The sequence below is a fragment of the Labrus bergylta genome, chromosome 21 (genome assembly GCF_963930695.1).
Source record: "Labrus bergylta chromosome 21, fLabBer1.1, whole genome shotgun sequence".
Taxonomy (NCBI): Eukaryota; Metazoa; Chordata; class Actinopteri; order Labriformes; family Labridae; genus Labrus; species Labrus bergylta.
Window position 1 is genome coordinate 12867531 of NC_089215.1, and position 16185 is coordinate 12883715.

The 16185-nt window shown below is 41.7% G+C and overlaps 2 protein-coding genes across 2 annotated transcripts in view; both read right to left on the reverse strand.

Annotated features, from left to right (window-relative positions):
* Positions 1-400: 400 nt before the first annotated feature.
* On the reverse strand, positions 401-2228 carry LOC109988912 (uncharacterized). Its single transcript, XM_020640520.3, has 3 exons — positions 1768-2228; positions 1514-1629; positions 401-1251 (listed from the first exon to the last, which is right to left on the reverse strand). Exons 1-3 carry the CDS (start codon positions 2111-2113, stop codon positions 445-447), a joined length of 1269 nt encoding a protein of 422 aa, XP_020496176.1. The 5' UTR covers positions 2114-2228; the 3' UTR covers positions 401-444.
* Positions 2229-3006: 778 nt separating this feature from the next.
* fasn (fatty acid synthase) overlaps positions 3007-16185 on the reverse strand; it is a 38732-nt gene continuing 25553 nt past the window's right edge. Inside the window, exons 24-42 of the mRNA XM_020638842.3 lie at positions 15013-15180; positions 14709-14824; positions 14433-14587; positions 14004-14207; positions 13693-13843; positions 12994-13172; positions 12471-12590; positions 11804-11926; positions 10654-10877; positions 10319-10520; positions 9964-10115; positions 9750-9841; positions 9265-9659; positions 8837-9028; positions 8511-8738; positions 7980-8191; positions 7651-7749; positions 6721-6972; positions 3007-5221 (exon numbers count right to left, since the gene is read on the reverse strand). Of these exons, the coding sequence (XP_020494498.2) occupies positions 5084-5221; positions 6721-6972; positions 7651-7749; positions 7980-8191; positions 8511-8738; positions 8837-9028; positions 9265-9659; positions 9750-9841; positions 9964-10115; positions 10319-10520; positions 10654-10877; positions 11804-11926; positions 12471-12590; positions 12994-13172; positions 13693-13843; positions 14004-14207; positions 14433-14587; positions 14709-14824; positions 15013-15180 (3402 nt within the window). The 3' untranslated portion in view covers positions 3007-5083. The remainder of the gene's footprint in view (positions 5222-6720; positions 6973-7650; positions 7750-7979; positions 8192-8510; positions 8739-8836; positions 9029-9264; positions 9660-9749; positions 9842-9963; positions 10116-10318; positions 10521-10653; positions 10878-11803; positions 11927-12470; positions 12591-12993; positions 13173-13692; positions 13844-14003; positions 14208-14432; positions 14588-14708; positions 14825-15012; positions 15181-16185) is intronic.

Consider the following 16185-nt stretch of genomic DNA (forward strand, 5'->3'; position numbering starts at 1 on the left):
ATATAGCCCCTTTAAAGTGCAAGAGTGTAGACCTGTTATCTGCTTAAAACCATGAACTGTAATGATGAGCGGATAGACAAATGAAGTGAACTTGAAAGCAGGGCTAATGTATAAACTTCACATGAGCAGAACAGCCTATTAACCTAATATTTCTGTTGGGCATAACCCCAGACTGTACAAAATATATAAAAACCCTAAAGGCAATCATTAGTTTGACTCCAAGAAAGTTCAGAGAAAAACATCTCTCAACTATCTATTTAACCAAACGGGTATACTGTAAAGATTCATAAATGAGGCAGCAGATAAACAAACCCACAAATGTGGGCATTTATTTGCAAAAAAAAAAAAAAAAATATATATATATATATATATATATATATATAAATAAATAAGTGTGCATGACATACAGCATAACAAACAGAACATGATAAGCATACACATTTCTTATATTTTGCCCCACTGAAAAGGCACAGCACCAGGGTCAGAATTGAAGTAGCGGCATAGTTCATCCCTGTGCTGCTTGGCCCGTGTTGTTGCATTGGTTGTGTGTGGCAGGGAGGCCTGTCGTAGTTCAGGTTCTTGTCTCCAACTTCCTGGTATAGTGTTGTGATCCGCTCCTTCCTGGTCAACGATTCCCGTCATGTACAAGTCACAGCTCTCGGTCTGCAGGAAGTTGTGCAGAGCACAACAAGCCAAAGTGATGTCCTCCACTTTGGCAGTGTCTTGAATGTTAATGGTGGTTTGAAAGACACGAAAACGGTTGGATAAGATCCCAAAGGCATTTTCTACCACCCTCCGAGCTCGTGACAGTCTGTAGTTGAAGATGCGTTGCTCGACAGATAGTTTACGGTTTAGATATGGCTTCATGAGGTACTCCTTCAAGGGAAACGCCTCATCTGCCACAATGCAAAAAGGAGCAGGCGTGTCAGAAGCAGGAAATGGTGCAGGGGCAGGGATCTTAGATGTCCTGTTCTCCAGAGCATCCTGCAGTGTCCATCCCCCAAACACTCCGCCATCTGAAATCCGCCCATTGGAACCGACGTCTACGTACAGGAACCTGTAACTGCTGTCCACCAGAGCCATTAGCACTATGGAACATGTATGCTTGTAGTTGTAGCATGTTGATCTAGTTCCTGGTGGGGGGCGAATGTTGACATGCTTCCCATCCAGAGCGCCTAGGCAGTTTGGGAAGTTCCACTGAGCCTGGAATCCATCGGCTACTTGCTGCCACTCTTGGACTGTGTCTGGGCACTGAAAAACAAGAAAATACCATGAAAAGCCCATGAAGGCTAGTTTAAGTCCGACCCTTCATAATAATAATAATAAGCATTATTAATATTATAATACATTTCGTTTATATGGCGCTTTACAAAAGGTACTCCAAGGCAAAAAACAATGTCATTAATAACTTTTAGTCTAGTCGTGTGGCCATGTGTTGTTGTCCAAATGCCAACAGACTGCACTGTAAACATAAAAGTATCTGAAAAAAAGAAAATCGATACATCACACATACCTTCAGGTATTTGTCTTTCAAAACCTTGTAGATTGCTGCACAGGTTTCAGGAACCAATTGCCGAATTGTTGATAATCCAACTCGGAACTGATAGGAAAGGCTCCTGAAGCTTTCCCCTGTAAATATTAACAAGCACACAACTCATATCAGTTATAGAATACAATAATCATCATCAGTAACAGGTACAAAACACGAGGTTTCAGGTAACGTTAACTTCAGCAGCTCTCTATAACCCGAAAAGACAAAGTGCCTACCTGTTGCCAAGAAGCGCAGTGTTATCATCAGACGTTCCCCGACGGAGATACAATCCCGGTAGTTCGTGTTTTGCCTCCTAATGATTGGATTGATCAGTTCCTTTAACATGTGGAACTGCACAGGAAAGAGACGAGCAAAATCTTTAATATCGGGGGTTTCATTTCTCTCCGGCTCTCGACACAGGTTCAGGAAAGCCCCTTGATCCTGCCGCTGTCGTATCCATGCGTTCACCCATTCAGTGCGCTTTCTCCTTCCTGGTCTCCTCCGCCTCTTCTTTTCTTGTTCCACTAACAAAAGACCAAGGGCTGACAACGCCAGCGCCATTTTAAACTTTTCATCAGACATTATTCTCCAGTAGAAGTTCCTACATTAAGCGTGTTGCGCGACAGCGGTGAGAAAATGGTCTTCTCGTATCATAACAACGGTTTGTTTATCCGCGTTCCTCCTCGTCCTCTTCCGGTTTCCCCTTTTTGTAATGATGATTACAGACTAGCGCCGTCTGCTGGTTATTTCCTCTCACGCATGCGCAGAACGTGCGTGGTGGTCGGCCGTTGGCTTTAGTCTTTGCGGTGTGTTGTAGTCTTTTAGTGCAACTTTTTGGCCAAGACAAGAGGCGACGTAGTTTTTTGCCGTCTGCTTGGTGTGTTAGACGCACTGGAGTCAGAGACAGTAAGAGTGCTTCTTTCAGAGCACTGACAAATAAATGCACTTCCCTTGTGAGAAAAGCTATATCAGTTTACTACTTGAATTTAGTCTATAGCTGCTATTCCAACCCTGAAAAACTCCAATAAAATTCTGGATGGTGGTAAATTAATAATAGCAACTCTGCTGGGTCACCCTAATGTCCGGTTTGACGACTGAACAGAATGATGTTTTTGTTTTGTTATTTATGGTCCCGTTTAGCGTCACGTCCTAGGGTCCCATTACTAAAATATAATATATAATATTAGATAAATCTGTGGATAATAGAGCACTCTGTCCTAACATTGACCATCCTTCTACTGACAATTCTATTGTATTCTAAATCATACTTCTCAGTTTATCTTATCTCCTGTCTCAAATCAACCGGTGAAGACACACTTTCTCCGTCTTTCAGCAAGCTTCATTTGAACATGACTTTAATTGGCCCCACTGACAGATTAAAACAATACGGATCTTTAGATGTGATTTATTCACTATTGATATCTGTGGATTTATTATAATCACGTGTCTATGTAAAAAAACAAAAAGAGTAAAAGTGTGATTAACCATAGGCTTTTATTAGTTGTAACAACACAACATTGAAAAACAAAAACAAGAGAGGTGCATACACTGTCACATCTTTCTCCTTTCCACTGACTTCAATCACCACGTCTGCCTCCAGCTTCCTGACCCGTCATAGACCACATCAGAGGTCTCAGAGGTCAGGGTGCTTTCTCTGGGATCATGTAACTTGAGTCAGAGACAGTAAGAGGTCTGCTGTTCAGATCAGTTAAGTCCACATTCAACAGGAACCTCAGAGGTCATAGAGAACAGAAAAAAATGATTCAGGTGCAACTTTGGCAAGACGATTATGTACTATACCTACACAGAACATCACAATTAGTGTAACAAAAAGAAAGTTACTGTCAATTTTCTACCTTTAAAAAAGAACAACCCTATGATGTTATGTTGTTTTGGCTCAGAGCATCAAATATACCCAACAATCTGCTTACATCAAGTTTGTCAGCTGAGGAAAGATGGCCTTGATCGACCCATTAAACCAATCAGAAATCTAAAAATGTTTTCCTAATGAGGCTGGTCAAGCCTTGTAACAACTTAAATAAAAGCATCATTTTTTAGTTCTGTCAGACACAAATGGGAATTGTCTGTTAAAATATGAACAATGTTACAAGTGTCTGCATGTTGGAAAATGTCTGTTAATTCACAAAAAAGTGAACGAAGCCAGAGAACATGCATGTACAGTATTGTTGCTTAGTAGCAGCACACAGGAAAACATTTAAATTAACTATGCAGCGTTTGACCAGAAGTAAGGTTCCTCCTGCTGAGCGGTGATTGGCCGACACTCAGAGATTTCTACCAAAAGCTCTTAGGTTAGAGCACCAAGACTTACTGGTTATGTTTAGAAAAGATCATAGTGTGTGTGCAAATGAGTGTAAAGGGTAAAGTTGAACAGCCACCTCCTGGCTTATAGTTCCATCTTTGACTTCTCAGTTTTCTGGCCAATCACAGTACAGCAGAGCAGGACTGTAATTGGACAAACATAACAGGTAGAAACAGTAGGTTGATCTGTGCAGGAACCTATTTTAAAGTTTCCTGTGTAAGCCCTTTAAACTGAGGATACAACAATTCATATTTTGAAGTCATTAGCGTCATGACTTACAGATAGTAAAGAGACATTTCTTGAGACCCATGTCAGTTTACTGTCAATTGTTGTTGGTTTGTTCGGTGTCTCTCAGTGATATTTGTATCTATTCATTTGCAACAACCTGCATCACATCCATATTTCAAGAGTAAAAATAGGTTAATAAAGGTTTGTCATGATATGAGTTTTAGTCTCAGTAGACTGGAAATACAACAGCACATGTTGCTTCAAGGCAGGAACAAATATAAAAACAACACATACCTCAATTCTCTCTTTGACAAATTAGGCAAATAAAAGACAAAAAAGAAAAAACTGTTTAACAGGTTTGGGTGTGTATACAGTGAAATAGATGAAAACATGTACGGTTAAAAGCAACAGAGATATTTTTCATGCTATGATGGATTATTTTCCAGTGCTACATTAATTGATAATTCAGGTGGAAATTCATACCATAGAAATTAATGATATCTATACGGGATCTGAATGTGACTTAAACAGTAGTCTTTTAATGTGTGCAGCTATAAAAGGTAACAATAAGGCTTTTTGATTAATCTTAATCTTCTTAATTAATCTGATTGAGTTTCAGTTATTTTTCTTTATTATTGTTCATTGTTGGAGCTTCTGAATGCAAAAGCTGCAGCTTTAACAGATCGTTTTTAATTAGACATTTTCTGATGATTATTCCGTGAAAAAAAAAAAAACTCACTTAAAACATAATGAAACATTATCTCAGACAGATGGCACCCGATATGATGAAACCAGTTCAGTGCTCTGACAGGATGGGGAGGGGTCCTTTGCCTGAATTGAGGGTGCATTAAGGTGCATTTGAGACATAAGAACATTGTGTATCTAATGACTGACTGTGTTATACTCGCAGTATAAAACAAAGATAAACATGGAGGAAGACATTTAGGGAATGTTGTGAAATTAGTTTGAAGGGGAGGGGGGGTTATGTTGAGTTGGGGTCCCTTTTAACCATCCCTCGCTGTGACACGAGGTTCAGCCAGTAAGCCGTGGATGATGCTGCTGATGGACTCCACTCCGGCTCCCTCTAGGATGGTGCGGTGGTCTCCCTCGATGACGTGGATTAACACCTTCCCATCGCATACCTGCAGCGAGACCAACAAACAATTTTTATTATTATTATTAATTATTATAACAGATACAAAGGCAGAATGTGAAGGTGACGGGTGTGATTTTTGGTGACAGGCGTGTTATGGTCTTAATTTGCTTATTTTGTGTCAATTTTGTGTTGATTGTTGATATTTAATGTTATACCTTTGTATATAAGCGGCCAGTAGGGGGCCCCTGAGGACTTACCATCTCAATGGCTCAGAATGTGCAAATTTTACAATGACAGTAGGAAACCTAACTTAAAATCGCCACTGTCCTCAGCTCCATTTTCAAATCCAAAGCTGCTAATCTGAATGTAAACAAGGTGTAAAACATGCAAAGGAAGTCTCTGCCCCAACATCAGCTGACCAGAGACCTTGATTCTCAGCCTCAGAGGCTAAATCTCTGAGACCTAACTGGTTCTCACTGGTGCCAGTTTAGTCCGAAGGGTAAAGCGTTTGAGGCTGAAGTCATTGTCGCAGCTTTTGTGGGATTGAATCCAACCTCGGCCCTTTGCTGCATGTGACCCCCCACTCTCTCCTCCCAACAGTTTCTGTTTCTCTTCAGCTGACCTACACAATAAAAGGCAAAAATGCCCCACCCAAATATAATTAGAACAATCATTGTGATGTACATGTATAAGTTTGTTAAGTGTATTTAACAAAAACAGTGAAATGGCAGGAACCTGGGCTTCATCTGACACCAACTCCCTGGCAGCATTTTCTGCCATTCGTGTTGTTTGCACATATTTAAGTTACATAAGTTGACGTGTAAATGCCTTTGCACACTGAGTCTGTTTTTTTCGGATGCGTTTTTTGAAAACCTTACGCACCTTGCACTTTGAGTCTGATGCGTTTATTTTTCTATTAATTCCGAAAGTTTGCAGTATGAGACAAAATGCCTTGTACTCCTCACGCAGAGTGAGCAAGCAGTGAAGATGATTTTGTGCTTTTTTCACACTACAAACTACAACAGAGTCCGCTCACTCCTGAAAACAAGACAAGCGCGAGGAAAGTTTGACCTGTCAATAATGAGAGTTTCACCTATCAATAAGACAGTTTCACCTGTCAATAAAAGACAGTTTCACCTGTCAATAAAAGAGAGATTCACCTGTCAATAAAAGAGAGATTCACCTGTCAATAAAAGAGAGATTCACCTGTCAATAAGGAAATGCAGGCTTATCCCGATCACTTCCAGGTGTATTTCAGGATGTCAGTGGTCCAGTTTAATACGCTGCTCTCTATACTTTTACCACACATTAAAAAGAAACACCACTAATTTCCGCGAAGCAACTGATGCTGAACAGTGTCTGAGGGACACTACAGACACACACAGAAAATTTAACCCGTTCTGAAAAATATAATGACGGACGAAAGATTCGGAGTCAGTGTGCGAACATAACATCGAATTGTATATATTTTATTTAACGTGCATCAATTACGGGTGATAAAAAAACGGACTCAGTGTGAAATGGCCTTAAATGTATGTATGTTACCTCGCTTAGCTTGTAGTCTGCTCCCAGGCTTTGTCCGTATTCACTGCTTGTTTTGGCTCGCAGAAGCGTCACATTGCCGTGAAATTTAGTCACAGGTACGTAGCCGTCAGCAGCCTTCAGTTTCTCGTAGAAGGTGCTGGCTGCGAAGTGAAGCATGTCCTTGCTGATGTCCTTGTGTCTGGAGATGATCAGGTCCACTGCAGAGTTTACACGGGCTGCCAGGTCGCTCAGCGGGAGAAGAACCTCCACAAGCTGTCAAATGAGAGGAGGTAAGTAAAACTTGTTGAAGATTTTTATAGCAATAGACGTAGACGATGTAGCAGCCAGTATGTTCTCCTTCTAAGTTTAGATTCTGGTCCTGAATGCTCTAGATTTGTGTGGACCAGAGAAGGTAGGCGGTTTTAAGGCACCCCCACACGTTAGTTTAAGACGCCCCTCAGTGTGCCAGGCAAACGGAAACCAACAGGTCTTGCAGTGAAGGAAGCGGTTAAGAGACCTGATTCAGAAAGAGCTGATTCTGTCCGACTGTAAAAGCCTCAGCATTTCTTCAAATAAACTCCACAAGCAGAAACCTGGTAAAACTAAGATAAATATTGGCGATGCTCTTGAAAAAAAATGGAGAAAGGTTTCATGCAGACATGTTTCAAGACCAGAGCCGGCTAAACACTGAAGCTTCAGGTAGCCTGCTTTGCCCATGGACTCTAGCGACGAGGGAGCGGGGGTAGACAGCTCTCTACAAACGGTAAGAATCGTGTTTTCCTCAGCACTAGATCAGAGTCCTCTTTTCGTTTGACAGCACTCATCGGCTCTTCCAGTTTACTTTGTGGCGGTACTTTTGCTTCTTTGTAAAAGTTTTGCTACACTCTAACTGTATGTGACTGGGTTGAAAGAGCATCTGTGTGTGTCTATGTGATTTAAGGGACTGTGTACCTTGTTGTACTCAATGCTGGTGAACTGCTGGATGAAAGCACACATGGCTTCGGTTTCAGCCTCAGACTCTTTTCCTGGTGTCAACTTGGCTCTGTAAGTCTGAAAACAAAATAATGAGTTAGCTCAATTCAGTCGCCAAATTAAGAGTCAGTACGTGCACATTTTTAATGACTGCTTTTGAAACATCACACTCTACGCTGTTTTACATACAATCTTAATCATGTCAGGCTGTTTAAAACCACCAAATGACACAATGTACGAAATATTAACCTAATTTGTTCATGTGTGACTGCGAAGAGTCAAAAAAGTGTATTAACCCTTTTTCTCACCTGTGTGTATGCTGCCACATAGGAGTGTGAGCCGTCAAACAGGAACAGGTGCTCCACAGGCTGGTTCAACATCTGGAGCTGACAGCACATCTCAAACGCCACGCAGGCGCCAAAGGAGTATCCAGCGACCCGGTACGGCCCGTCGGGCTGCACCTGTCTAATACAGTCCACATAGTATGCTGCCAGAGACTTGATGCTGTCCAGAGGAGCAGCTGGAGAAGAGAGGAACAACAATGAGCATGTTCCACCTTGTTTGATCAGGTGAATGAAAACTTAATAAAAGCAGATTTATAAGCACACATGAACACACATTTATACATCTAAAAACTCAACATGATTACTGGGAATTCCCTCACTGCGGATCAATATCTTATTCTTGGATGAGTCTTGATGTTTTTTAGTTTGTTTCTGATTCAATAAAATCTTTAAACTCCTACTTATCTGCGTGAGTAGAAGGTAAAAATAACAAAGATGCATATCATTTAGCCAAATTAGAATGTCAAAATTCTCCAAAGATGAAAAAACTGCTACCTTTGGTGCACTGCAGGCCGTAGCAGGGTGCACTGAGCTTGAAAGCGAGCGTCTTAAAGGTAGTGATGGAGCCCTCGATGGGATGGACCAGGAACAAAGGTCTCTCCTGGCTCTGAACTTCGTTCAGCAGCGTCACTGTGGAGTCGCTGGGGTTGACTAAGATCTGGGTCAGGTCAGATTCCAACACAGATTGAACACTGTTCCTTTCAGCTGTGGCGTTAGAAGATGCTAGAAAGAAGTGAAGACACAAAAAAAAAAAATACATTGAGAAGTGTACAATGAGATCCTTACTGCCTCAACAGAATAGATTTTTAATTTCTTTTTACCATTTGATCCAGTTGTCTTGTTATTAGAAAGATCTCGCAGCTTGTTGATGGTCAGCAGGCGGATCTCCCTCATGGTCATGACAATTTCGTGGTCTCGCTCCAGGGTCTGACGAACCTCCACGCCCATTAACGAGTCGAGGCCCAGATCAGCCAATGAGGCGTCAGCGTTCAGGCTGCTCACATCGCGTACACCTGAGGAGTCAAGTCTACTATTTGTCAAAATGTTCCCCGATACGTTTTTCCAAACCACTTGTTTTAAAACAATACAATCTCTGTTATTATAACGCTCGACAGCTTTAAAAGTACTGAAACTCCTATTTTGGTGAGAGAGCACTTTTTATAAACAGAAAAATATATCAGCAATTCTAATTCACAACAAAAAATAATCACGATCACACCCTTTTCTTGTGTTATAGCTCAGTTCTTACCCAGAATGTGAGCAACAGTGTCCACCAGGCTCTTCTGACTCCCTGCCTCTCTCTTCACCACCATCCTCTCTGCCAGCACGAAGCTTGACATCACCGCCTGCTGCTGGCACAGGAAGCGGTCCAGCACCTCAAGACAGGAAGCGATGCGCTGCGGCAGGGTGCCACCGATCACTGTGTCATTGCCTCCCATGGTCTCCAGAACCACGCCCACGTCCCCGATGGCTCCCCATTGGACTGCCAGACCAGGCAAGCCGTCAAAGCGCCTCTTTTCACACACGCGCTCCATGGCGGAGTTGGCGTAACCATAGTTACTCTGACCGGCGTTGCCACGACCACAGCTGACAGAGGAGAAGGCCACAAAGTAGCTGAGGTCTGGACACAAGCGTCTCGTCACTCTGGAGAGGGAATGGGAAAGAGTGCATCAGGATTAAGAGAGATCTAACAGCAGTCCAATTAATCGTACAAAAAGATGGCAAGGCTCTTACTTATCTAGATTTACGGTGCCGTCATACTTCGGCTTGTTTACATCGAGGAAGAGCTGAGGAGTCAGATTCTCCAACATGCCATCTTTCAACACCTGGTAATAACAAACCAACATGCTTTGTAGCTAGTACTTTTACATGAGAAAAAAAACAGAGTTAGAGATGTCTGAATATTGAAGGGCACTGATGATGGTGACGAGGTGTCTTGGTGTTTTACCATAGCGAGATGGAAGACTCCGCCCACTTGGCCCAGTGAGCTGGACTCAGCGATCAGATGTTCGGTTCCCTCCAGCGTGCTGACGTCGTTTGTCGACACAAGCACTTCCACACCGTGACTCTGCCATTCACGCACTCGCTTTGCCTGGTAACCTAGCAACAGTTGGGGAAAAAAAGATCTAATAACTGCAGCAGTATGAGCAAAATGAACTGTCTAGTTGAACCAGTTATTATTTCAATTATTTCAGAGCCAAGCTTTGTAACACACAGTGAGGCCAGATTTATATTATTCTTTGTATCTCCATGAAGCCCCTTCAGAAGCAATACATCATCGTATAATTTGGCAGCAGGCTTACCATTCCTGATTCCTGATCTGGACGTCAGCACCAGCTTGCGAGCCCCTCTCTCTGTCAGCCACTGAGCGAGCTCCAGACCGAAGCCCCCCAGTCCCCCAGTGATGATGTAAGAGTGGGAGGGGCGACAGAATGTACGACAAATCGCCGGGAGAGACAGAGGGGAGGACTTCACGACCGCGGCAGCTTTCTCTTCATGACAGACCTGTGAAGAATAGAATCAGTGAGAGGACACATACTTTCCATTCACAATCTCATAAAAATGATTCATAATTTGTGTCTTTTCTATAGATTATGACTCTTTGTTTATTACTATCAAAATCGAGGTTAAAACATACCCGCAGGAGGACTTTGCCGATGTGTTTGCCCTGAGCCATGTATCTGAATGCTTCCTCCACCTGGTCCCTCTCAAACACTGTGGTCTTTAAAGGCTGGACTACACTTCCCATGATGCCTTCCTTCAGCAGCTGGGACACTTCCTCCCACTCCTTGTTGCCCTCTTCAAAGAGAGCGTCGAGCAGGATGCCGTGGAACGCTACATTCTTCAGGAACAGAGCCATGCCTGCAGAGATCAGAGGACACAATCAACAACTACTCTGATTTGAAACTCTGAGAGAAATCTTTACAGACTTTCTGGATTTAGTCTATATTTTCAAACTGCCTGTTTTCTTTTCCCCCAAGGACTGAAACATCCAGAAAGGTGAACAGAATTTTAGTATTATTATCTATTGTGTTTTTTTGCACATTAATGAAACTCCAATGAAACTGCTGATTTTTTTACCCTGACTTTACATATTTTTTGTAAATTTTCCTGCCAGCCCCTTGTAAAATTTCAGAGTGAAGTTTGGCAGAGCTTATGTGTGAACGCAACACAAAATATCCATAAATTCACCTTGAATGAGCGTGGGGCTGATGATGTGTATATCATGTGACAGTGAGCAACCACTGAAATCGCCTTGCATGTAAATTCTCTACCACTCTTTAGTTGATACAATAACACATAGCATTGGTATTAAGTCAAAAAAGTTTTCATAGCGTCAGACTTTGCATCATCCACCAGCTTTATTAAAACCTCCCAAGGCCAGATTGCAGCCTGGCACCATCACGTTTTCAGCTTAATGAGCATGAAACATCAATCTCTCCTATAGAAAAAAACACTCGAGCTGTAGTGATTCTGATTTTAGATCACTTTTAAACAGGATTTTACCATCTGTGAACTCCATGTGTGTCAGATAAATGTTAAGGATCACACAAAGAAAATACTGTCATCTTTTCGCTTGACTGGAAATGATCAGCAGTAAAACTGTTTCTAAAAGTCTGTGTCATTTCTGTTTCAGGTAGGAAGACAACTTCAAATAATCAAATAATATAAATTAAGGATGGGACTCTTTCAATTTCAATTCTTTCAATAAGTATTAATGGATTTTAAAGATATAGAGCCTTTTTTTTTGTCAGTGGGAGACTGAGCCTAAAGTTTTCCTGACTGACCCAGAGGAGAGTTGTTGGACAGGTCGTATTTTCCGATCTCCAGGAAGCGTCCATGTCTGGCCAGGCAGCGAATACTGGCCTGCAGCTTCTCCTCAGCCAAAGAGTTCAGCACAATGTCCACACCTGAAACGCAAACAGAATACCAAACAATACTGTGATATTCAAATAAGTATGTGTGAGGGGTACCGGTAGCCTAGCTCAGCGCTCCATGTACAAAGGCCTAAGTCCTCCAAGCGGGCGGCCTGGGTTCGAATCTCGCATGTAATACCCCACGGTCTCGCTCCCCTATTTCTGACTATTACTATACTTCTAATTCATTCACAGTCCTGTCTTTAAAATAAAGGCATTAAAAGCCCCAAATAAGTCTTTTAAAAATACATATATACACATCATTGGTTGTTTGTTCGAACATGAGAACAAATTTCTCTAACAATTTTAAAACACATTTATTAAACCTATATTTTTCCAGCTAAATAGATCTTTCTCTAGACAGTAACCTATTCTTATTTTATTTGTCTTCAAAATTTGCTTGGAAAAGGGGCTCCTTTATCCCTTTACTATAGTGTGGTATTATCTTTGTTTTCATTATTAAGATGACTCTTAAATAAGAAATCCAACAGAGAGTATGTGTTGTATTCGTGTGCAGCAAAGTACAAAAAAAGCGAACCTTTTCCCTGTGTGTGCAGCAGGATGTGTTCTTCAAATGAAGTGTCTCTGGAGTTAGCAAAGGAGTCTGCAGACAGCTGAGGGAACCGCTCCCGCAAGTACGCACGCTTCTCTGCCGAACCTGACAGACAGAACACGCAGAGATGTTAGGGTTAAGGGAAACACAAGACACTATCTCAAAGTTATAACCAAGACGAAGTCACACATAATTCACTGGATCTGGCTCAGGCTACAGGAGTTCACCTCACCAGGCTTTATTTAAATGCCTCCCTGTGAGATTACATTAGCTCATACAAGATCACCTGAGGTGATGCAATAATCTCTATGGCAAACAGAATTATCTAAATATCTTCAAGTATTTGTTGTGCAGAACAATTTCAAGTTTTGCAGTGTTTGCAAATTTGAGAAATAAACATCAGAGCTGTTTGTCTTTCAGTGACTACTAGTTTCAGAATCAGTCTTCATTTTAAAACTCCTGCAGGCGGCGTTCAGCACGGAGTGTTAGGCGAGTGTGAAATACTTACCGACTGTGGTGAAGACTTTACAGTCCTTGCTCAGAGCTATGGCGATGGCAGCCTGGCCGACGCCCCCTGACCCTGAGTGGATGAGAACAGACTCTCCAGAGCGGAGCCGGCCCCGCACCACCAGAGAGTAGTACGCTGTGGCGTAGACCACCGGGACTGAGGCTGCCTGCTCCAGTGTCCTGCACACACACAGACCACACAGACCGACATTAGGACTGTCATAATCCATCTTATAGCAGAAGTTTACACGCATACATACTGCAGGGACAGATCTCAAAAAATGTCTCCTCCTCCAAGGGGGCAGTTTGAGAACCACGGCTTTGGAGGAACTTTTGTCTATGCTCTGTACAGCTGACAGTTCTGATATAGAAAATATGAAGGCCAGAGTTTTGATAAAACTGATGTAGACTGTGTTGCCTTTTGAAGAGTTTTTTTTTTTTTTTTTTAACCAATGAAAGCATTCAAGACGAAGAGAAAAAATACAGAAAAGAAATGAGTCTGTGCCTCTGCTCACTATGGAAACACACACTGCTGCAGTCCTTGTTCATCTTGTTGCTGCCTTGTACCTTTTAAATATGAAACTACATCTCCTGCCTTAGTTGGAACATCAGATCTTTAATTGCAGTATCTTGAGTTTCTAAGTATTTTAGCAGCTCGTTTGTGTTTCACATGCAGCATTTTTCAAACTGTGACACTGACCAGCTGGAGGGAACATCCCACAGGAAGCGTTTGTCAGCATCCACACTCGTCGCCAGCCCTTTGGCCGGAAGCAGTCCCATCACACGCCGGCCGCTGGGGTCCTGACCGGAAAACTCCATACCCAGCATGCACTGCTGCAGAGCCAGGTCACCTACAAGATCAACCATTAAGAGGGGGGGGGGGGGGTTAGATCTCTATATGTGGACGCTTCGTATTTAATTTGACCACCATCATTTCTAGTTCGATTTAAGATTAGCGACCGCTCAGACACTGTGTGGTTACTCATTCTGTTTCTTCCACACATTCAGTACCTGGGATTGCGTCTGGAGGGAGTTTTCCCGTGGCCAGCATTATGTCTCTGAAGTTCAGCGAGCTGTAGAAAACGCGACACAGCTGCACGTTGGGGTTGCTGGTCACAAAGTGTCGGAGCGGGGATGCGATCCAGCGCAGGGAAGACAGGTCACCACGAGTCAACACATTGACATAGGCGTGCTCTGTCAACGCTTCATTTAGATCTGAACGCACAAAACACAGGCAAATGCTGACCCAATGGAAGTTTGGAAGAATGTCAAAAGGCATATAAAAGATAACAATCCTGCATGTGTATTCAGGGTTATTTTTAAACAAGGACCGAACCAAAGTCATCTTCAAAAGCTGACAAAAACTGTTTTAAGAATGTAAACATTAAGCATATGTATACATTGTATACAAGCACAGAAAATATTTGATGATTTTAGTACCTTGAGAGATCAGCTGGTGCCTGAAGACGCCCCAGTGTCCGTCTCTGAACACATTCATGACCAGATCCCCGTCCAGCACCGACTGCATGGACTTATGGGTCGGCTGAAGGGTAGGTACTGAAGAAGACTTGTTCAGGTTGGAAACAAATGCACAGCTGGGTACAAGGAAGGAGAAAACAGAGTAGAAGAATAAAAAAAGGGGAATAGAAAATCATACTACTTGAATAGATACTCAATCATGCTGCGACTGTGACATTTAGTGTAAATATCTCCTACCGTATTCTGTGACCACCGGGCTCCTGCCGCAGACAGTTGACCATTCCCACAATGCCACAATGATTTTGAGAGGCAGTCAGCCACACTGGACAGTCTGATGAGTCGGCAATGGTCGTCTGTATCAAAAACACACACATTACAACTGATGTCACACATACACGTACTGAATCTGACAGACTTTGAGCGGTTCAGTGTATGTGTTGTAGAATAAACACAATTCATTTTTACTTTAAAGAATATTTTTTGCAGGTACCGTTGGTTGTTTCATAAATCACACTTACACACAGACAGTTATTAAACCCACCTTCAGTGTATCCACCCACTTGTAGTCGGTACCGTCCACAGGTATGAAAACAGGCTGTTTTTTCTCTGGAGCCTGACAGCGACAGAGAAAGAGAGCAGAGCCAGAGAAAGACTTCCGGACAGCGACCAGGCTTAGAGACGCCTCAGAGAACACCTTCTCCCACTCAGCCTGGGGAGGAGAGAGAGAACACATTATCATCTCCAGGAAATCCTTACAGAGAAACACATCTGGAAGAAAAATATTTTCATAGTTGTCTTAAAGTTGTGACTGAACCAGAACCGAGTTTAGCTTTCTAATCAGGAGAGATATGGTTCATAAGTACCAATCATAAATCAATTTCCATATCACCACCATGTTAAGAAATCATCTCAATTTAGTGAAACAGCGTATCCAAGCCTTAGTCTGAATATACAGAATAAAATGTGAGAGAGAAGTATGTCATGCATATTTAACCATTTCTAAGGTGGGCTGGAGAAAAATGAAAAAGTAAATTAAATCTAAAGAATCAGACTTAAGCTGATGCAACGCTTTAATTGATTCAACGTATCCACTAAAATGTGATTTTTATTATTTTATTCATTCGTATGTTTTGCTTTTTATGTATTTTTCAACTAACATCTTTCCCCTGTCAAACCTTTGTAGCATCTTAGTTAAATGTTTCAGATCACAGACAAGAGGAAATCAAATTCTGAAAAAAAATTGACACTGTGATTTATAACTGCAACAAAAAGAAACCATTTTTATCTTCCTTCAGGACTCGTCCAGGAAACTTGTGACATGAATGAGGATACGTGAAAGCAGGTTATGTGGGACAGCGGTTTAAAGATGTTAAGAGATGAAGTGTGAAAAGAGTTGAAACTGACAACAAATAAAAGTGAACAAATATAATAATTCTGCACTTTTTTTAAGGACATTTAATATTCTTCAGTCGATCAGATATCGTGATGTATCATTTAAATTATTAATAGGCTTTTTTTTTTTTTAATAATTTGAACATTGTTTTTTGTTTATTGTATTTTTCGTGCTTTTCATTTTGTTTTGTGTGTTTTTTTTTATTTGATATGTCTGAAATAAATGTAATCAATCAATCAATCAATCAATAAATGTTTTGAAATCTGCAATTATTATCCCAGAATTGCTGGAATGTGATAGTGTCATTATTGTTGGCCACAA

Excerpts from the sequence above, each read along its gene's own strand:
- LOC109988912 (XM_020640520.3), bottom strand. The coding sequence starts at position 2,113 with ATGTCTGATGAAAAGTTTAAAATGGCGCTGGCGTTGTCAGCCCTTGGT. Across the intron at positions 1,630-1,767 it reads ACTGCGCTTCTTGGCAACAG|GGGAAAGCTTCAGGAGCCTT; the intron begins GTAGGCACTTTG and ends TAATATTTACAG. Across the intron at positions 1,252-1,513 it reads TGAAAGACAAATACCTGAAG|TGCCCAGACACAGTCCAAGA; the intron begins GTATGTGTGATG and ends CTTGTTTTTCAG.